The 23,835-nt window shown below is 37.8% G+C and overlaps 1 protein-coding gene across 1 annotated transcript; it reads right to left on the reverse strand.

Annotated features, from left to right (window-relative positions):
- utp6 (UTP6 small subunit processome component) lies at positions 1-23,717 on the reverse strand. The gene is made up of 19 exons (XM_067459478.1): positions 23,279-23,717; positions 23,114-23,198; positions 22,917-22,958; positions 22,514-22,606; positions 22,371-22,418; positions 22,201-22,264; positions 17,263-17,381; positions 17,074-17,151; positions 16,909-16,990; positions 16,738-16,819; positions 16,300-16,475; positions 12,018-12,097; positions 6,180-6,257; positions 5,878-6,057; positions 1,346-1,426; positions 1,063-1,172; positions 606-672; positions 447-519; positions 1-349 (listed from the first exon to the last, which is right to left on the reverse strand). The coding sequence occupies exons 1-19, from the start codon at positions 23,368-23,370 to the stop codon at positions 183-185; spliced, it is 1,797 nt and encodes a 598-aa protein (XP_067315579.1). The 5' UTR covers positions 23,371-23,717; the 3' UTR covers positions 1-182.
- Positions 23,718-23,835: the final 118 nt, after the last annotated feature.

The raw sequence follows: 23,835 nt of genomic DNA on the forward strand, positions 1-23,835 counted from the left end.
TCACAATAAAATGTTTATTTCTGGAACAACAGGAAAGAGCAAATGCCAGCATGTTTCAAAAAGATAAATGGAACTTCACTGTTTTCTTTAACTAACTGCAACATGAGAATTAAGCTTTTCAAATGGGAACATTGGTCATTTTGTGTCCAAATAAGAACAATACAGAGCAACAAGTTAAAGATTTATGCTGGTTTTAAAATGTTCCCAGTCTGCAGCAGTGTGTACTTGGTGGTAAAACGCTCAACACTTTCACCCTCTAGGGTTTTAACAGCCCTCCAGTGGAGCTTCCCACAGTTCTCTGGGTTTCCATGCCTTCCTAACTCTTCCTTGATGTAGTCCATCCACAGATCTAAAACATAAAATAGTTTTTTTGTTGCTTAGTAATATACTAAAGTATGAAAGAGAGTTGCCTCTTCAAAGGCTAAAAAGCACTGAATCACACTCACCTTCATCTGAGGAGCCAAACTCACGCAGTGCTCGCTCATAATAATCTCTCAGGTTACTCATCTTTGGTGTCTCCTGAGAGAATAATATACATCAGTGCTTATATACATATCTGTTGGTTAATAGATATTATTAGACACCAGTCACTGAATCACTTTTACCTGCTCCTTCTCAATCCTAATCATCTTCAGGAAGAATGCCTTAGTGAAGGGTCTGTGTTCATGTAAGCTGAAACCCAAGGAGTAAAAGATGGGGTTGTTTTCAAATTTCTGTTATTTCGGCTAATTTCTAATTTGTAGGTATACAGTGAATTCCAAAAGTCTTAAACTGCTCTGAACGTTTAGAATGGAAATTTTAATTAAACCTGGAAAAAAAAATGTTCAGGACTTTGCATGTGTTCCTCATTTGTAAGTTGCTTCTTTGTATAATATTAGGTAAATTAATAATAAAAAATGGTATGTAAATATAAAATAGCAATAGTTAAAATTCTGATTAAAATAAATTAAATTTAAAAATTCCATTAAAACAGCAAATTATAAGCATTTTTACACAGCTTTTTAGGGTCTTTTTATACAAAAAGATAGACCCTTAAAGCACATTAAAGTATTTAATGTTTACCTTGTGAATGTTTTTTTAGCCCTTTTGTAACTACCAGTTTTGTATGACCATTCAAGGTAGTTTTCCTTCATGGCAGATGACACTGCAGGTACTGGGGACAGAAGGCCTTTCTGCAAGTACAGAACAAGGAACAATGTAATTACATTTGATATATTAATACTATATATTGCATTACAACAAATTCAACATGTAACCAGGACTATTAAAAATTCAGAAATGATCAGAATGCCTTTATATACATCTTATATAGTTTTAGATTAAACATTTTTTTGTCTTATCCCACCTTAAAAAAGGTCTCAGCTTCCTCTGGTGTCTGTGAGGTCATGCTCCAATCTGCCTGCAGCTGCCATAATGGCAAACTTTCCTGTAGAACATAATATACAATGATTATTAGATATACCTTTAGCAGATACCCAAAAGTGACTTACAAATGAAAAACTAAAGCAATCTTAATGAGGGGATAACAAGTAGTACTAACAATAAAGTTTTAAACATTGTCTAGAATAGTCTGCAGAAGTGCTTACAGAAGAGTTTTTAGATACTTTTTGAATATTGTAAGGGATATATTGTAAATAATTGTATGGCTGCAGTGAAAGTGGAATTTGAAGGTCGAGTATGGGTATACTCTGAATTTGTCCTCTGCAATTAACCCATCCAATAGTTAGTGCACACACATAATGAGTAGTAAATGCACACCAAGGGGAGTGGGCACATTTTTCTAAAGGGCACCAGTCATTTCCTTCCAGCATTGATAATCAAACCTGTAAAATTCGGTTTACCAGTCTGAAATTTGTGACACTGCCCCATTGAAAAAATATCCCTTGCTTTCATTTAAAGGGGCGGTATGTAGAATTGACATCTAGTGGTCGAAATAGGTACAAGTCCAATTTCAAAATATTGGAGATAGTTTTCCCCTCGGGTGTTGAAATACTATTAGGTAAACTGGCAACGTGCGGTTTCGCACAAATCAAATGTGCGTTACGTGTCGGAATGTCTATTTCAAAATAGAATAACTGGCTGTAGCATTGGATTTCTGAGAAACAAGTAGGTGAATTTAGCATGTTTCCTAAATATCTCCAAACTTTTTATGGAATTTTTATGTTTTAGTAAAGTGAAAAACTTACATACAGCAACTGGCTGATAATATAATTATTGAAATTAAGTACTACTGCTACAAGGCTTTTGGACCTCTACCATATATCATTACTATAAATTTCCCAATAGAGATGAGTTCCCTCACTACTTTTCCCATTTAAACCTCTATTAAACCTAATTCTGCAATAGTGATATAACCAAAAATTGTTGGAACAAAAACACCAAGACATGAAGGAATGAAAAAGAAACCAGGTAATTGTGCATGCTGATATCACTATGTTCCCATGTGGTTGGATAACAGCCTCTTTGTGGGGTTATGTAACTAAAGGCTTCATAATCCTGCACACACAGCTAATACTCACTAGCTGGATGATGAAAGAGCGCTGAGGACAAATTAATTTGCAAACCCGAGTTATCCTAGCAGAGGATGACTCTTATCGCTTGACTATAGGCATTCCTGTAGCTCAAACTGTAGAGCATGTGCTAGTGACACCAAGTTTAAAGGCGAACGTACACTGTGCAAATTCGGACACTCGGGAGGTCATGAGATACTGCAGACGCTACCAGTCAGTTCATTTGATCATCGCATCAAATCAGCTGGTACACAACACGACTGCACTGCATGGCGAGCTGGCGGTGATCACACAAGCTTTCGCTTTAAACAAAGAGACCGGAGCTTTCAATGCTGCTGATAGCTTCAGATAAAAAATAAAAATATGGGTGCAGTCAGGAACAGTAGCCATTCCTTTCAACCGAAACACCCAGAGGGAGAGAGACGGCGAGAGAGAGCCACTGAGCTATAATACTCATAGATCAAGCCTATGTGACGTGGTTGTGCATGATTTGGCAATATGGGACAGCGATACGCTGGTGAAAATCGGGCCGACTCCCTACATTTTTAAAACATGCTTAAAGGGGTTGTTCCGTGGTTTTTTTCTAGGCTTGCTTGTGTTTATGGGGTGCAGTATAACATGTCTTAATACAAATTTTTTTTTTGAAATGGCGTATTTTTCTTATATTTGACCTTTATTCCACTCCACTGTCCTTTGAACGACTCGTTTGCTTCCTGCTTCTATGAAGCCTACCCCTAAAAAAAACGCAATGGTATTAGATTGGTTAGATGGCCAAATGTAGTTTACTGTATTTTTATTGGCTGAAGTGCCAAGCACAGGTTGTCCAGAAACTTCACGCCCCTTACCATTACGGGCAGAAGTCACATCTGGGGCAGTGTATATGTTAATAGTAAGGGTTTATGATGTCACAAACCAGGGAAGCAGCTCGTTGTAGTCCAAACCGACCGTTTTTGTAGGCAATAAACTGCCATAATTATAAAACACTACAAAACTTTGCAGATACTGTTTATGCTCAAGCAGAAACATTACACACTAATTAAAGTTAAAAGAGTGAAGTCGCATGCAACCACCCCTTTAAAAATTATCGTAAGGTGCTCTTAACATGTTCGGCTCGTTTCGCATTTTCTCTAACACGCTGCGAGCCACGACAATACAAGCATCCACGATGTCCACGCGATTTCTCCCAAGAAAAAAAAAAAATCATCTGCGAATTCGTACGACAGCAAAAATTGCACTGTGTATGCCCACCTTAACAGTTAAATTCCCAGGGAATGGATTAACTGATCAAAAGTATGCCTTAAAAGCAATTTATGTAATTTTCGTACACTTTTTCAAAGGTCAAATTCAAGCACTTTTCAAGCACTTTCAAGGTCCATTTTAAAGATTTTTCCAGCACCTAACATGGCTGTAAATTACATACCAATACATTGTCAAAATTATTATTTAGTGTTATCATCACATTACAAAATATAATAATGCTATAAACAGCCAAAATTGTGTTTCGTATAGCAGAAGGATCAGATATTTAACCAAATCACAAGTTTTATTTCTTTTAAATGTATCTCTGTCTAAGTAGACTTTGCTTAATATCTAACCTGCCTTTGGGGTAATTGTAAAAACAACAGGTTCACTTAACTTTAAATTAATTTACTGAATTTTAAAAATGCAAACATTCTTCTTTGAGGTAGACAGTCAATAAGATTCAGCTCATTGACCTTTTCTATTTTTAATTAATTTCTTTTTTGTGTGTGTATGTCGATTAAAAGTCTAGGCAATCAAATATTTCTTCTGAAGAGATCACTTTATATGATAAAGCTTAAGCTTTTTTTCATAAACATTGATCAATTACCATTACAATTATCTCAAAAAAATGCTTAGCTTACAGTGCATGTTCTACTATGGGGTAATTGGGTTGCAGTAGCTTACATGGAGCACAAGAAAGCTTGACTTCAAACGGTAAAAAGAAGAGAAAACAGTAATAAAATAAGAACAAATAAGCAAAAACAATAGCACAAATAGATCAGGTAGGCCTAGGTCTAACTGTAATCAGGTGAGACACTGAATTAAAAAAATAAACAAGTTATCAAATTTAAAAAAACATTGGATTTTCATTGTAAACATTAAATATTAATCTGTTGAAGTTACACAAGTTAATCAGTAAATAGCAGCAAGAGATCTTTTGACTTTTTGTAGTTTGAATAACTGCTGCCCCTTTAAGACCAGACGCAAGTGTGGAATCAAAACACTGTTCCTGTTACTCATTCTTCTGAACTGTTTACGACTGTATTTACGTTAATACACACCCAGAAGAACATTGTGACATTTTTGTGTGTATTTGACCATTAATAAGCTGGGAAAAGGAGCTATTTTTTTATTTACTTGTATGTCAGAGGTCGGCTTTATTACGGTATGTCCGCACTTTAAATATGAGCGCGAAATCTGTGGGAATTTGTAGAATTATGTGCAATCCCGTGCGAAATCCAGATCGATCACACACTTACACACTGTCATAAAGAAAAATTCAGCAGAACGCGTCGGCACGGTAGTGTTCAGAGGGTTAACCTGTCGGCCGGAGAGGAGAGCAACAGGTGTAAAGAGGAGGTATCGTTTCGGATATTTCATAATCGATGCATATATTTTTGTCAGCACTAAGTTACTTGTATGACCACCTGACACTATTTTTATGCACTGAGCTAACGTTTGTACGTAGGTTTTAATTTGCGGATTTGTGGCTACGTTCACTGCCTATTCCACAAATGAACATGCCATAACAGACATGCTAATTTTACATTATCACATTATACATATAAGTACTCTGTCACTATTGCAAAGTCCTAGCTAGCAGTTAATAGTGCAAGTTAAACAAATAGGCGGCTACAGTAAATTACTTAAGTTAGCTTACTTGAAAGTCTATGACGTACTTTTCATGTGACTCGAAAGAGCAGACTCGCCCATAGTGAAAAGCTGCACGTGTTTTTGCAGACTTTACAAGAGGCACTTCGTGGGGCTCTCCGACATTTTATTCCTACATTTAATAAACAAACTACTTAGTGCGATAGGTATTTGTTGTAAAGAAAATAATTACAATTTCAAGCATTTTTAAGCACTTTATCCAAAATTCAAGCACTTTTCAAACCTTGAAAACACAACATCAAAATTCAAGCACTTTCAAGGATTTTAATCAACCGTACGAACCCTGAATTTTGGATGAATTCCAGATGGGTAAAAGTAACTATCATTGTTATCCAATTATCATTAAAAAAGAAAAAGAAAAAGGAGAAGTTAATTTATTAACCAATGGACTAATTAGGGCAAATCTGCTGCAGGCAGATGTCCCACATAGAAGCAGCTGTGGCACAAATGCTACCTTGGGATTCACGTGTTTCAGGGCTTCCTGGAATAGAAGTCCCGCCTCTGCGCTCTCCAGATGGACCAATGTCTGGAGGCTGAAGCTCCACATCTCAACTGACTGGCTGAAGCGCTGAGTGGCTGCGACGGCGATCTGGGTAGCCGATACTGTATCCCCTGATGACAGCAGGACCTGTAGCTGTTTTTGAGGGGATGGAAGTGGCCTATATTACTTACAACAGCAACATTTTTACTGACTGCTACATAAGGCATGTAAGGTGAAGGCATTTCAGTGAGATGCCAATGTTAAGTATACATTACCCAGTTTTTGTAGAAAGTCTCTTGCAAAAGCTTAACACCATGGGCATTCTGTAAGACTTGGAGTAATCGTTCCTTTCTCTGAAAAGTAGAACATAAGTTTAGCACTTAACCAGAAAACAAACCAACAAATACCAAGAAAAACAAACCAACAAATACCAAGAAAGTCTAAGTGTCTAAGAACGCAAAAAGAAGGTTAATATTAGGAGACCAATAACACATTTCTAAAATATTGTTTTTGATTACTAACTGGTTGTTGGTGCATTATAAAGTTGTCAACATACAATTTGATCACAGCATGGCTATTAAAAGGCAGGCACAATATCTAGTTTTTCATCTTCACCACAGCCGGTGGAAAAAAATCGTAAAGGGACTCGGGCAAAAAAAAAGTTATCATGGATAAGATTATTAAAGGTTCCCTAGAATAAAAAATGTAATTAACCTGATGGTGAATAATAAGAGTTCAGTACATGGCCATCACATACTGTGAGTCTCAAACACCATTGCCTTAGCCTGACGTGGTCATACTCAATTCTAGTCAGAATATGAGACTGCTCCATTGGGCTGTGATTATGGGGCGTGTTTCAATCGAACCAGGAAAGCCATCAATTGGATAGACCTACAACCAATCAGATCAAAGAAGCGACGCATTGTCAAATAGTTAGTTCAACTGCACTGTGTTGCCAAGTCCACATTTTTTTCTCCGCAGGTTGTTTTCTATGTCTGTGGGTTGAAGCGACTATTATGTGATATATAGACCCATGAGTGTGAATTTTAGCAGGCAACTTTGCCAACACATTTAACCCCCCAAACACCATTTCTCCCCCGGAGAACCCCCCGAGAAGCTATTATTTAGGGCTAGTAATTGGTGGATTTTATTGTAAAAACTTGGCAACCCTGTCTGCATTCGATTCGAACAAATATAATCCAAGCGCCTTTGATGACGTGCATGATTACGCTACTGTTTATCATCTGTCCGTCATTATCTAAAGCCCGCCCTTGATGGTTGATGATTTCATTGGTTCCAAACAGTTTCTGTTCGGAGATAATTACTCCTCTATGGATTGAGGCCAGACCGAACTGCCTGACCTAAAAATGTTGTGGGTGGGGCTAAGTTCAGCTGGCATCCATGCTACCAATGCCTCCTCCTTCATATGTAAATCTTGTGCATGAAAAACACGACGGAAAAATAATTGATTCTCAACATAAGGCAAACCGTAACACAATCATTGGGGATCATTAATATGTACCCCCAACATTTGCATCTGTCCAAACATGTTCATTGTCAGGCAGAACTGACAGAGCCGAATCATCAAACACTCAATCTCACGTCAATCTTGAGTACCTATAGAGTAGTAATGCATCCTTCATATCTCCGAAAAGTGTTTAGTTTTATTATATATTACAAAAAAAAAAGATAGGCTGTACCGAGTCTTTCCGGAAAAAACGAGCGGCTGGAGGCGTATCGTGTGGGCGGAGCTAAAGAATGCTGAGCGCGGAGCTACTGCACGAGAGCTTCTGAAAGCTGTGACATCGTCATGCGTGGAAAAGAAAACGTTACCCTAATAAACCATGGCTATCAATCAGATTCAACTAATACATATATGATCCAGAATCAGATCCAGAGGATGAAATAAATTGAACAGGAGAAACAGCAGCAGCAGGACGTCCGTCTCTGTGGTATGTACTGTATTTGGTGGCCTGTCAACATTTGTGTGGGTTTACTGGTGGTATATGATGACATGATTTGGTTTATGGACTATTGTATGCGACTAAACCTTAGCAGTAGCAAGTGAAACGGTTTGCACGTCAGATAGTATATAAAAAAAATTATGGAGTAACGTTAGCGCATTTGAATGAAGAAGCACGCTTTGTGAGAACGTCCCCTAGCCTAGGTTTATGTTTGAGTGTTTTTACAATAAACAAACTGACATAGTCAGTTAAACAAATGTTTTTAAACCATTTAAACAGACACCATACATTGCAAGCTCCATTGATAAATTAACTATACACGATTGTGTTGTTTACTGATGTTTACGCGACGATAGCCAACAACATAGACATTTGAAGCAGTTTGCACGACCGTGAACCTATATCGCTGGGACCGCTCCGTCAAAAACACACTTCTTGTTGATTTCGTGAGGTCCTGTGACCGCAGTGACCGTGGAGATCCACTTGCGACACGACTGAAGCGTGATGTTGTGATGCTTCTAGTCATTTTTGCGTTCAAATCGGTTCAAATGCAGCGCTGCCTTCCTGGAATGCTATGTGGATGGTTAAAGCCGCTTGACGTCACCCATAGGAATAAAGAGGAGCGCGGCACGACAGAAGTGTTGCACGGATAAGTGGATCTGCACCTGAGAGCAGTGTTTAAGGGCGTGCATTTGCTCTTTCGCCTCAGTCACGAGCGTGCGCGCGCACCCTTCAGGGAGAAGAGCCCGTATGGCCCATACAAAGACCTTCCGCTCTGTCGACGTCAAGCCGATCCATACTCGAAAAAAACTCTCCGAAACTTGTGAGAAACCGGAAGGAGTATTTTTGACAGAAATACTCCATCAAACGTCCAACTTAGTGTTTGAAACTTTGTCCATGTTTAGGATGGGAAATCAAGTCTTTAACAGTGTAAAAAACTCAGTATGCATGAAACAGCATGTCACCCCCCCTTTAAATTGTTTTTGAGAGAGACAGCATTGTCTAGATAACGCAAGATGCTAGTACAGTAACAACAGAAAACTCCAAGTACCATACAAAAATAAATTTAAATTTTAATTATCTAATCATAATGGGTACATGGACAAATATGCATGCTTTATGCAAATGTATGTTTATTATTAGTGAAACCATATAATACGTATTCAATAATAATCAATAAAACAGCATGAAGACTAGATATACCCATAGATGTTCATAGATGTTTATCAAAGAACTTGTTCATGTCTCTTAAGCCTAGCTTAAAAATTCAGAATAAGCAGGGATTTCTCTCATTTTAAGAATATAAATAAAAGTAGTATTACTGGCAGTTTAGTTCAGAACAGGGTACAGTTCGTATGAAAAACTGGTAATGTGAAAGCTCTCATGCGGACCTGAGAGCGCACCAGTACCACACCATGCCCAGAGGAGGTCCATATTCCACTAGTAGGAATATAGTGTGGCCCGTTGGCCCTTGGAGTGTTCTTGTTCAGAAGAGTAAACTGTGCATTCGTTTTAGCCTATTGTAATGCATTTAGTTCAATATAACAGTACTGTAAGTGGTGTCAATGATTTACCTGAGACATGAGCGAGAGTGAGCTTCAGTGTTTTTGCACATTGCGCTTGGACTGCAGAGAATGTGCTCAATGTAAACAGACTTTTCTTTCGACCTGGTGTCTATGGTTAAACAGAAAATATGATAGCTTATAAGCAATAACTGCACTTTTGGTTTAGAATATTAATGATAACCATTTTCTTTCCCTTTTAGTGTTTGCTGCTGCATCCTTTACGTCTATGGCTTATCCCGATTTCTCCAACTACGGATCAAACCGAAAATGTGTGCTGCGTTAACGCGTGTTAATAAATTTAGTGCCGTTAAAATGAATTTGCGTTAACTTTGACAGCCCTAATTTATATATATTTATATCTTTGATAACTTAAAGGTGCACTATGCAACTTTCCGTCCACTAGAGGGCGCCTATTCAAAACAAAGGCGTAGTTTGATGACGCCAAGTTTGAGCGCAGTATCTTTGGACATGTGGTCTTCACCTCACAGCCGGTGGAAAATAGGACAGAAATCATGTTCAAGAAATCAGGCTCCAGAAGGGAGCAGAATCTCATTGAGCCCCATGTTAAAATTCTCAACTTTACCGCAGAAAAAAAAAACATGTTTACAGCCTGATACAAATTTTGGTTTTGGCCTATAAGGCTAATTTTGCTCTTCATGACAACTGTGAGGGGGGTGAATTTTTTTATAACTCATTCGTTTACGTTATATAAAGCCTTAAAGTTCTGCATAATTAAGGGCGTGGTTACAGGTGGATAGCCATTTATCCGCCGTCTATAGTTATTGCGTCACCTCAGCTCCGCCCACATCCCGCCTTTTTGCCCATCTTCTGATTCGATGATTCGCTCGCAAGATGTCAACGCCCAGCTCGCCTCCACTTTAAGCTTCAGAATGGCTTATCGGAATCCTATGGGTGACGTCACGGACAAAATGTCCATATTTTTTTTACAGTCTATGCTCCAAACCTAAACCCAATAGAGAATCTTTGGAGGGAGCTCAAACTCTGTGTTTTTCAGCGACAGGCCAGAAACCTGACTGATCTAGAGAAGATCTGTGTGGAGGAGTGGGCCAAAATCCCTCCTGCAGTGTGTGCAACCCTGGTGAAAAATTACAGGAAACTTTTGACCTCTATAATTGCAAACAAAGGCTACTATACCAAATATTAACATTAACATGATTTTCTCAGGTGTTCAAATACTTATTTGCAGCTGTGTCATCCAAATAAATAGTTAAAAAAATCATACATTTTGATTTTTGGATTTTTTTTTTTTAGATTATATCTCTCACAGTGGTCATGCACCTACGATGACAATTTCAGACCCCTCCATGATTTCCAAGTTGGAGAACTTGCAAAATAGCAGGGTGTTCAAATACTTATTTTCCTCAATGTATAATATTATATTATATATATAAATATATGGGCGGGGCTTAACAATGATGGCAGAGTTGCGCTTGCATGCTACTAGTAAACACAGAAGCTAGTGAACGGCGTCGGCGGTCGAATCAGCTTTGACCTCGACTCTGGAAGGCTTTTCTCTGAGAAAAGAACGGCACTGAAGTCATTCTTAGGCCATGTCCACACTAATACGTTTTCTTTTGAAAATTTATAATTTTCTCTCCGTTTTGGCTCTCCGTCCACACTGAGACAGCGTTTTAAGTCAATGAAAACGTATCGTTTTGAAAACGCTCTCCAAAGCGGATAAATTTGAAAACGTCTTCGCTTCGTAGTGTGGACTGTGAAAACGGAGGCTTTTTAATACGATGACGCATTTTTAGCCGTGATGCAGTCATTTGACCAATTCACACTTTATATTCATGTGTTACTCGAAGCAACAACACCTCACTGTCGGCCCATTTTAAAATTGCAGCAAAATTTCAAAGAGTAAATAAACAAGTAGCGGAAATGACAAGTCAAAGCATCTTGGATTTGCTTATGCGCAGTACGGGATGTAAGCGTTTTCAGACGTTTCAGTGTAGATTAACATTTTTTGGAAAACGATTGAAAATGATTGTGTGGACGCGAAGCGTTTTTAGACGAAAACTCAGTTTTTTTAATTTATCCGGATTAGTGTAGACGTAGCCTTAAAAAGGTAAGATGTTTTTAGTTTTGCAAACCGGATAAGGCAAAAGTTTAATCTATCAGCTAGCTTCACCTTCGTTATTCTGGTTGGTTTTAGCGAAATCCTATTGCATGCAGAGGGAGTGAGAAAGACAACCGTTTATTCCACCCATCAGATTGAGCCCTGTCAATGGCGAGTTTCCAGACCAAACATCTTGATGTGGGTCTGGCTTGTCAGGCTAAAGAACGGAAACTCTGGGACCATTTTCCGAGACACGTGAATGCACAAATTAAGAATTATGGGTTATACTATTGGTTACCGTTTAGCCTGATAAACCCAATTGTTAAAGTTCTTTATGTGCCTTTTGCCTGTAAAGGGGGAATGAGTTCATGTTTATGTTGTAAATGTCTTTTCTAAATCTGGTTAAACATAATACATTAAACTTTGCAAACAATAAAATCCATCATACTATGACCATAGTAAAAAAAAAAGTGTAAAGTGTTCATAAAAACCCATGTGTATAACCTTTTCCTTGAGTTCAGGGATGTTTGTCTTCCTCTTGTATCTCTCAAGACAGAACGTGGCATAGCATGTCCACATGGCCTCTACAAAAACAAAACTGCACATCAGTAAGCAAATTATGTGCAGTTAGATCCGTAAGAATCCACTCATATTCCACCAATTAATCTTAACTTAAAGGGATATTTCACCGCTTTTTCATATTAAACTGTTATTCCCTTAACTAAAACAGGTTGATACATACCTCTCTCATCTAGGGATGGGCAACAGTGGTCGAGTACTTGAACGTGACGATCGATCATGAAAACGATGATTGGCCTGACTTTAAAAATATATATTTGTATATTTCTCGGATTGGTTATTGCATCATTTTGGACGGTAACTGAGGTCTGACACCAATCTGCTATCAAGGTCTGATAGCATAAGACAGAACGCCTTCCAGACCACAAAATAAAGTGAAACTGAACCACGCAGTGAAGCACTGTGAATGATCATGAAATACAGTGCAAGATGTGCGGCGCCAATCTGTCACATACACAGCATTACAACGAGAACACGATTGTAATAGAATGCAGTATTCTCCATGCTTTAGTTCCCTGTGGGTCTGCTGTTAAAGGAAATCCACAACGAGAGTCAGAGCGTGGTCAAGTTCATCGGCGCATCCGCGTCCTTTTCCACAGATGCAAGTCATAAGATTACTTGTTTAAAGCTACACTGTGTGATATTTTCCCCCATCTAGCGGTTAAAAGGTATATGATTAGGGTTGGGCATCGTTTTGATTTGAACGATTCTGATTCCGATTCTTACTTTCGATTCCAGTTCTTTGAGGGGTGGAGTCAGAACATATCACATCGATATTCAATGCTATTTTCGATTCCACGGGGAGGAAAACGCTGCATACTGTCAATTAGATATTTTTTATATAAAAAAAATGGTTTGTCCGTCATAAAAAATTTCTTCTGAAGAGATCACTTTATATGATAAAGCTTTTAAGCCGTGTTCAGAGGGTTAACCGGGCTGAGTGAGAATATGCGGTACGTGTCAACTCGCTGACGGTCAGAGAAGGAGAGGAGAGCGCAGCTGGGATCGATACTGTAGAAACTGAGTAGGCTATTGTATATTTTCAGATATTTCAGTATCGATATTTTTGACAACACTAGTTGCACTGTGCTGACCCAGGCTTTTTTAAAGTGAAATAAATCCATACTCCAGAGAGCCCCGTGCCCCATGGCTAAAAGAACAAGCGGGCGCGCACGCACCAGAAATCAGGTGGCCATGGAAACCAAAACCTGCGCGCTTGGAACCGATGATCGGAACTGAATACAAATTTTCTAAACAATTCCAATGGCATCGTTATTTTTAAAACGGTTCCAAGTTAGAACCGGCCCAACCCTATATATGATCATACAGTGAATATTAGTTTCTGTTCCTCTCAATTCAGATTTCGTTTTAACTCCTACGGTGGCCGATTTAGTCCAAGATTAACATGGCAATCCCCCTCTTCACATTCGACACAGTGCCATCGAGTGTTAAAACGCGATAGGCGAAGCTTGAATTTATGGGTATGTCCCTCTTTGGCTAATGTACTTTCAAGATGGAGGAGCAACATGGCGACCAGCATTCGAACCCCTCACCCATATGCATTTTCAATGGCATATTATAAACTTATGAGAATACTTTATTACTTGAAAGTAGTAAATATACATTATTGAGCACATATATTTTTGAAAGAACTAAGTGTTTTTAGCTAAGAATAAACTAAAAAAGTTACACAGTGTAGATTTAATACTTGATTATATGTTGTCTATATCTGATTAATCTCATATAGGACGGCATTTGGTTGAGTTTAATAACCAGCTAGCAAAGCACTGCCGTTATTTCGGCTAGTGTTTATTCTCTTCAGCTTCAGCTCAAATGCGAACAGCCCGACATTATCGACTCTGGGTTATTGGAGACGGTCATATTATTTTTAGATAGGCTATTTCTATTTCAAAATCATTGATGATATTAAAAATGCAGCAGTGTTACTCATTTTTTAACAGTACATCTGTTTTAAAGTTGTTTCTCATAGATTTGAAAACACGCAATGATGCTGTAGGCTACTCACTTTGATAACGAAAAATAAAATTATGTGCAGCGCCAATCTGTCATGTAGGCAGTGTTGGGAGTAACGCATTACAAAAGTAATACATTACAGTAACTTATTACTTTTTGCTGTAACGCAGTAGTGTAAGACATTACTAATGAATTTTCAGTAATATTTTACTCGGTACATTTTCAGTAACGCTTCGTTTGTAATTCTGTCTGTCAGGATTTCTTGCAGCTTTCACTTTGCTTTCACTTTTTGTCTCTATTGTTAGCCTGAATAGCCCAGTCATTATGCTTCATCATATTTCCTTCTACTGGATGTAAAATGCTCTCTGGTAGCCTACATTTTAGAATGTTAAGAGCTACTTCTGTAGTTTTTTTGGTGAAAGTAACTCAAAAGTAATACAGGAGTAATGTAACGCATTACAATTCTGAGACAGTAATATTGTAATGTAAAGAATTACTTTTAAATAGCAGTAATAAGTAATCTATAATATATTACAGTTTGGAAGTAACTTGCACAACACTGCATGTAGGCTACATAAAATTATAATAAGGATACAATTATAGTGTTGTAAATTATCGGTGGTTTCTGTGGTTTCGTTGCCCGTGTATTAGCGTTGTTGTAATACACAACAACGCTATATGTTGAGCGCATTCAAAATGAGTTTCGTTTTCAAGCCTGTAAAACAGTAACATGGCCAAGTTCATGTGCGCATTTGCATCCTTTTGGGCAGATTTAAATTCTAATAGGCATATATCTGATTAATCTCATATAGGATGCGATCGATGCAGTTTATTAATTCTCTAGCAAAGCTCTGCGGGGTGGTGTATTCACAGTTTCAGCTCAAATACAATGCCCGATCGATATCATTGACTATTATTCGAGATGATTATTTTGTTTCATTTTCAAAGACATTTATGCATCATAATCTAGCAGTTATTTTTTTATAGTCAGATGTTCAAATTTGCATAGACATCTCATGTTTTTGTCAGTATACATTTTCGTAACAGTCTAAAAATAGTTTCATATCTCCATGACAGAGGCGCCCCGCCCCCAGCACAAGCCCCGCCCACAGTTAATCGACACATGGTGACAATCTGATAGCATTTAGCTTAGTATGGCGGAATAGCACTTCTGAGAGTACTTCTACTCGGCGGAGTAAAAAGTCCCACTGAAAAATCCTCCCACACATCTCCACAGATGTGAGGGAGGATGTTTCAGCCGGGACTTTTTATTGCGGCGAGTCAAGGTACTCTCAGAAGTGCTATTCCGCCATACATTATAGTTCCTCCTTTTTAATCCGCTTAGAAAAGCGCCACGTTTTATTTTATGTCATTATACTTGATCGTTCAACTATTCGTGTAAGTATTTAAATAGGAAAACGTGGAGGTGTTTGTAACTTCTAACTTGATCTCTGGTACCATAGTGAATGAACTGGGCTTAGCGGGCTAAACTAAATGCTATCAGATCGTCACCGCACGTCAGAGAGATTAAGTGCACGCACTCAGACGAGAGAGGTATGTATCAACTCGTTTTAGTTAAGGGAATAACAGTTTAATATGAAAAAGCGGTGTAGTATTACCAAAATGAAAAGGCTGTCATTAATTACTCACCCACATGTTATTCCAAACCCAGAAAGTCCAGAAAGGTAGAAAAGACATCATTAAAATATTACATATGACTACAGTGGTTTAACCTTAATTTTATGGAGAGACAAGAATACTTTTTATATGCAAATGTATGTGATGCTGACGCGGTAGCTAGCCAATGGTGAGTCACCGTTATGTTGTAGAATTAGAAAGCTGAGCTGTTTTACACTACGACAACGGCGTAGGAGATGGGCACAGACGAGAAGAGATTTTTGTTTGCCTATTCAACAATTATTCTCGTACCTTCATAAAATTAAGGTTGGACCACTGGTGTCACATGGACAATATTAACTGTATTTACTACCTTTCAGGGCTTTAAAAAAAGTGTTAATTAATTTGCTGTCTATGGAGGGGTCAGAGAGCTCTTGGATTTCATCAGAAAAATCTTAATTTGTGTTCCGAAAAAGAACAATGGTCTCATGTGTTTGGAACGACATTAGGGTGAGTAATTAAAATGACAGAATTTTAAATTTTGGATGAACAAACCATTTAATATTTTAATTTGCAAACATTGAATGTGTCTGAAGTAAATGTTACATCATGATACCTGTATTAAGGCTCTTTAGAGCCTCCTCATAAACGGCACAGCAGCGATCTTCTCTGCGGTCTGTATCGGAAGCTCTTCCTTTTGCAGACTGGAGCTCTGGGGCCCCAGCAGCATCCAGCTCACGCTTAGCCATGAAATCCCACATCAGGCAGTCATCATTATACTGACTCTGTAGACTGGAATCAAACAGTATTCAAACATCACCTTTTCTGATTTAAAGAACTTTCTGTAAATGGATTTTGCAAATAATGGTATGTTTTTTTGTATGTTTTTCTGTATTTACAATAATTCCAATATCATTAATTGTTGCTGATTAGTCAGAAAACATTTTAAATCAGTCAAACTCTAATTAAGATGATAATGTAAAAACTATAAGAAATAAAATAAGGAAATTAATAAAACTATGTAAATAGCAAGCAAAAGGGGAGAAGACTCTACTCTGCCAGGATGGTGTCCTGTAGCTCCTTTGTGAAGTCAAAGATGGCAGCGATCTGTAGCAGGGACAAGATGAATTCAGCCCCTGATGAGACAAGACAGATAAGCTTACAGTACTCAACTAATACAACCTAAAACAGCTGAGTTGAACAGCTCTGTGGAAATGTATCTGACCTTTAATTTTTTGAGCAGCATCTCTGTATACCACCTCAGCAAGTTTTCCACTTAAGATTTCTGGAGAAAATTCATAATCCCCCTATATTGAGAAAATAAAGGTTTTATTGCTTTAAAAAAAGAAGCATTTTGCCGAAGGGCTCATATCTTCACCTATTAACCCACCAAATCTATTTTAGCTTGTTCCAACTGTTGCTGCTGTTTCCTCAATTTCTCAGCATGCATGAGCTCCATTCGAAAATACTGCGCACACAAAAATAATACTGTTTTATTGTATGAACATCAGTGTGGACCTTTATAACTGAATGTTTTAGCTTTCCAGGCTAATTCAAAGAGATGCTAGTGTCTGCTCACCTCCTGATAGACTTTCTTATTCTCAGGATGAAAACGCAAGGCACGGAGGAAGAGATGTCGAGCGCTCTCTGAAGAGTTCCTGTCCTCCATCTCACACTTAGCAGCCATTATCCACAGAGCTGAAAGAATTAGGAAATAACTATTTCTGTACATCTATTTGTATATACCTCTAAAGTAAATGAATATGTATAACTTTACTTGACACTCTCACATACATATATAAATATAGTTCCTTAGACAGTCCCTCCAGGATTTCGCGGGCCTTTTTTGTGATTGTTTGCGGCCTAAAATGCCTGATTTTGCCTCCACTTTTCTTAAAAGTTGTGATGAAAGTTGCGATGTTTTAAAGTGCTCATATGCTTTTTCCTGTTCTTTATTGTGTTTTTAATATCTTTTTTATTTTATAGGTGAAAAAGTGAAAAAGCAAAGTTCACCCCAAAGGGACTTACCATGTCCCACAGAAAACACTCATTGTAACACACATTATAATGCTTGCCTAGCTGCTAGCATGAAACACCCACATTTATTTGAATCATAAGGAGAACAAAACTAACCTTTAGTAACCTTATAAAAAGGCAAAACAAACGATTTAAAGACACAGCAAAATAGAACAAACTAAGCTTTATCAAGATCTGTACCTGCAAAAATTGAAATGTCCATTATAAACAGAAAAGTTTAATCGAAAACAATGTCTGATTATATAATAATCGAAAGCAGAGATGTATGGAGATATGTCTGCAGCCGACACTGATTTATAAAAACATTTGTTTAAGTTAACCTCTTTATTTATTTTTTACATTTACTATATTTCATTATTAATTATAGCCCTTTACGTTAAATTACTTGAGTTAACAATTAGTTAATAAAATAATAAAACAAATATTAAATGAAGATGCTAACATATATACACATATACATATACACACACACACACACACACACACACACACACCCTTCCCTAAAAATTAGCATATTGTGATAAAGTTCATTATTTTCCATAATGTAATGATAAAAATTAAACTTTCATATATTTTAGATTCTTTGCACACCAACTGAAATATTTCAGGTCTTTTATTGTTTTAATACTGATGATTTTAGCATACAGCTCATGAAATCCCAAAATCTCAAAAAACTAGCATATTTCATCCGACCAAAAAAAGAAAAGTGTTTTAATACAAAAGAAAGTCAGTATTAAAACAATAAAAGACTTGAAATATTTCAGCTGATGTGCAATGAATTTAAAATATATGAAAGTTACATTTTTGATATTACATTATGGAAAATAATGAACTTTTATCACATATGCTAATTTTTGAGAAGGACCTGTATTTTTGATTTGCTAAAAAAGTTTGAAGTATCCAATAAATTTCATTCCACTTCATGATTGTGTCCCACTTGTTGTTGATTCATACAAAAAATGACAGTTTTATATCTATGTTTGAAGCCTGAAATGTGGCAAAAGGTCGCAAAGTTCAAGGGGGCCGAATACTTTCGTAAGGCACTGTGTATGCATGTATGTATGTGTATATATATGTATGTGTGTGTGTGTATATACACATACATACACACACAGTGCCTTGCGAAAGTATTCGGCCCCCTTGAACTGTGCGACCTTTTGCCACATTTCAGGCTTCAAACATAAAGATATAAAACTGTATTTTTTGTGAAGAATCAACAACAAGTGGGACACAATTATGAAGTGGAATGAAATTTATTGGATACTTCAAACTTTTTTAACAAATCAAAAACTGAAAAATTGGGCGTGCAAAATTATTCGTCCCCTTTACTTTCAGTGCAGCAAACTCTCTCCAGAAGTTCAGTGAGGATCTCTGAATGATCCAATGTTGAACTAAATGACTAATGATGATAAATATAATCCACCTGTGTGTAATCAAGTCTCCGTATAAATGCACCTGCACTGTGATAGTCTCAGGAGGTCCGTTTAAAGCGCAGAGAGCATCAAGAAGAACAAGGAACACCAGGCAGGTCCGAGATACTGTTGTAGAGAAGTTTAAAGCCGGATTTGGATACAAAAAGATTTCCCAAGCTTTAAACATCCCAAAGGAGGACTGTGCAAGCGATAATATTGAAATGGAAGGAGTATCAGACCACTGCAAATGTACCAAGACCTGGCCGTCCCTCTAAACTTTCAGCTCATACAAGGAGAAGACTGATCAGAAATGCAGCCAAGAGGCCCATGATCACTCTGGATGAACTGCAGAGATCTACAGCTGAGGTGGGAGACTCTGTCCATAGGACAACAATCAGTCGTATACTGCACAAATCTGGCCTTTATGGAAGAGTGACAAGAAGAAAGCCATTTCTTAAAGACATCCATAAAAAGTGTTGTTTAAAGTTTGCCACAAGCCACCTGGGAGACGCACCAAACATGTGGAAGAAGGTGCTCTGGTCAGATGAAACCAAAATTGAACTTTTTGGCAACAATGCAAAACGTTATGTTTGGCGTAAAAGCTCATCACCCTGAACACACCATCCCCACTGTCAAACATGGTGGTGGCAGCATCATGGTTTGGGCCTGCTTTTCTTCAGCAGGGACAGTGAAGATGGTTAAAATTGATGGGAAGATGGATGGAGCCAAATACAGGACCATTCTGGAAGAAAACCTGATGGAGTCTGCAAAAGACCTGAGACTGGGACAGAGATTTGTCTTCCAACAAGACAATGATCCAAAACAAAGCAAAATCTACAATGGAATGGTTCAAAAATAAACATATCCAGGTGTTAGAATGGCCAAGTCAAAGTCCAGATCTGAATCCAATCGAGAATCTGTGGAAAGAACTGAAAACTGCTGTTCACAAACGCTCTCCATCCTACCTCACTGAGCTCGAGCTGTTCTGCAAGGAGGAATGGGCAAAAATCTCTCGATGTGCAAAACTGATAGAGACATACCGCAAGCGACTAACAGCTGTAATCGCAGCAAAAGCTGGCGCTACAAAGTATTAACTTAAGGGGGCCGAATAATCTTGCACGCCCAATTTTTCAGTTTTTTATTTGTTAAAAACGTTTGAAATAACCAATAAATTTCATTCCACTTCACGATAATGTCCCACTTGTTGTTGATTCTTCACAAAAAATTAGTTTTATATCTTTATGTTTAAAGCATATATATATATATATATATATATATATATATATATATATATATATATATATATATATATATATATATATATATATATATATATATATATATATATATATATATATCCTGATTGGCTTCTTCACTCTGTCTCTCCACCAATCAGCTGGTGTGTGGAGAGCGTTCTGGTGCAATATTGCTGCCGTCGCATCATCCAAGTTGATGCTGCGCATTGGTGGTGGTTGAGGAGAGTCCCCCTTCTATAGCCCCGTTTCCAACAAAATTACCCGGAACAATTTGTACCAGGAACTTATTTACAGGAACGTTTCTTCCCCCCAGACCTGCAACTGTCTGCGTTTCGAACGCGATCTAAAGTTCCGAGAAGATTAGGCAAATTAGTCCGGTGATAGGACTGCGCGCGACTGTTCCTCTAGTCAGTGAAGGACATGTCTTAGCCTACTGCAGTAATCATTTTTGTGTGTACCGATTGAAAGATGGACTATTTACATGAGACGTTATCTAAACCGATCTGGTGTTGACATGTGATGACTTTCAATCGCAATCATTTTGTCACATGCAGTTTGTCTGCCGCATCAAAAATGTCGCTGCTGTTTTCTCCAGCAGCTGGAGTGTGTTAACTGTAGCCATAGCAACTCTTGACGGCCACCAGGACTACAGTATTATTTATAGCTATTTATTTGTTGTAAAGTGTAATAATCATCTCAGAAAAAAAAAAGTTCTGTCAGGCGCAGTTAAAGTAAAAACTGCCTGGGGCAATATACCAATTGTGTCATTATTCCAACATTATCTTCATAACTTACGAAATAAAAAGTTTACCCCTCAGAAAAATGAACTTTCCTCTCTTGTCAACATGAGCGCGGCGCGCGCTGTCACGTCATGTAAGGACGCACACTTAAAAGTAATCGGTCAGGTCGTTTACATGGTGAAAAAAAATTAATAACGAGTATGGAAGAGATTCAAGCTGCTCAGCTTTTGCTGGTTATGTATAGGTTTACGAGGGAGTTAACAACGACAGAAAAGAGCACTAATATGCAGATTCAGCAGCATGCAGCATATTCAGAAAGCTCGTGAAGCTAGATTTAAAATGACAATGTATATTATTATCAGCTATTACGGACATTGCACGTGAGATGGCTGAGACGAACGTGGCGCGCGCCATCAGACAGAGCGCAAGACTGATATTTACTGAACGAGACTGAACCTTGCAAGACTTTTAAAAATGCCCGTTGAAATAAAATGCTGCTTGATCTAAACCAATCAGCATGTTCAGCGCCCAAGTCACGCCCTCGAAAGTTCCTGAACTTTGAAAAAGTACTACCTCGCGAGCAGGGCCGTTTGGAGGGGGAAATATTTACCCGGAACTTCATTTATACCCTGGTTCCTGCGGTCTAAACACACGAAATACCACCCAAAGTTCCTGGGTAAAGTTCCTGCGGTGGAAACGGGGCTTAAGTAAAGTGCTTGAGTGCCTAGAAAAGCGCTATATAAATGTAATTAATTATTATTATTATACACACACACACATTACACATTATATACGCATCCCCCATTGAACTGCCGGTATTTTTGTGTGTGTGCCGAACTGTGCCACGAGAGTGAGCTTCAGTGCATGGTGCTCAGACTGCTCAGGAGGCCGCAAATAATTGGTCAAAGTTGCGGTGATTGGTCAAAATTGCTAGTTGCACTGAATTCATGGAAATTTTTTGAAGTTGCTTTAATAGTTGCGATCGCAACATGGCAAAATCATGGAGGGACTGCTTAGAGCAGTCCGAGTAATATTGCCTATTGCAATGAAAATAAATCCATTAAAAGTTTACCTGGTTTGTCTGGATGGATAGCAAGCATAGATGACAAAACCTTGCTGAGCTGAGTCTTTGTGCCCTGGTTGAAAGATAGGAGGAACAAGATTAAGAACCTAATATCATTAACATTATCATACCCCTTTAACATGGATTTGTTAACAAAAAAAGTCAACAAAATAACATACCCATTTCTTATTGAAGGCAACCTGAGAAAGCCAGAGCTGCACATCTTCCTACAGGAAAACCATTAATTTGAATCAAAATACATTTGAAATCACTTCACACTTTAGAGCACCCAATGAGACGTTATAGTTTCATATTGACCAACCTGCCATTTTGTGGTAGCCCTTCTGAAAACATTGTTTATTCGATGTATGATGGGATACTCAATTTCTTCACGTTTAAAATGGTAACCAATTCTCTGTAAACACAACAGTACAGTTCAGTTAAAGTACAGGCATTCTGAACTTTAGGCTCTCAAGGTCCACTGTCCACTGTGTAGAGTTTAGGCCCAAACTTGATCAAACTAATTTTACTGTAACATTCTACTAATCTGAAGGTCTTGGGAAGATTGTTCAGATGTGTTTGATTAAGGTAGGAAACTTAAATCTTGCAGGAAAGTGGACCTCAAGGGCCTGATTTGAGAACCCCTTGTTTAAGATAACATTAATATTTATTAACATACTAAAAAAATAAATTTTACAATTGAACGAAACCAAAGCTCTACTCACCGCCCTCCTCTTCTTGATGAGCTCTAGGACATTTATTTCATACTGATGGGGAGCAAAAATCAAAACATTCAATTATATATGTGATATTTGGACCTTGCAGCTTGTTAGATGGGCTTTTTGTAACGTCATAATATAGATAACTAATATGTATACTGGTGATTTTTGTATATCACAAAAATGTTTTTGTTAATACAGACCTGTATGTACGTAATAAAGTCATCTTTACTCTGAATTGCACGGTGCAGCTTGTATTCCAGAGCAGTAAATCTTTTCACCATGGACCTGAAACAAAAGTCTTGTTTGAGGAAACTGTGTTTCAAAAAACCGCTCATTTCTGTTAGTGTGTTTACTGTGGTACTCACTTGACTTCTTTATTCGTGAACAAACCGACTCTTTCCAGCTGTTCAAGCGCTGGTATCTTGTCCTCTAACCGTTGTTGTACTATGTCAGCCATTTCCAAATATTGTGAGGAAAATCTACACAAAATGTGTATAAGATATTCAGAGATTTAGTAGATTAACTAAAAATGACCAACTTCACATCACGACACACGTGTGGACGGGAAGTTGTCATGTGCTCTAACTTTACATCCGGTTGCTCGTCAGAAAAAAAACTCCGACGAGAATTCTAAACACGAATGATAGATCCTCGATTTTTATTCTTTTAATTTTCGTTTTAGGGAAAATATATTTATATAATTTAGAGCCTTTATAATTAGGTCTATTTTCTTTCTTTGCGCAGCTTCGTGTAACTTAGTGGCGAGGAACAACAGAACAAGATGACAATAGTTTTCCACTCTATCATTCGATTCAAATGCAGAACAAAATTATGAAATTGGTACGTTTTCGTTATATTTGTTTGAAATTATAATTTACAATATACGAGTAACTAAACATAGCTCTATAAGTGTGAGGTCTCT

Source organism: Pseudorasbora parva, chromosome 12 (assembly GCF_024679245.1).
Source record: "Pseudorasbora parva isolate DD20220531a chromosome 12, ASM2467924v1, whole genome shotgun sequence".
In the NCBI taxonomy this organism is placed as follows: domain Eukaryota; kingdom Metazoa; phylum Chordata; class Actinopteri; order Cypriniformes; family Gobionidae; genus Pseudorasbora; species Pseudorasbora parva.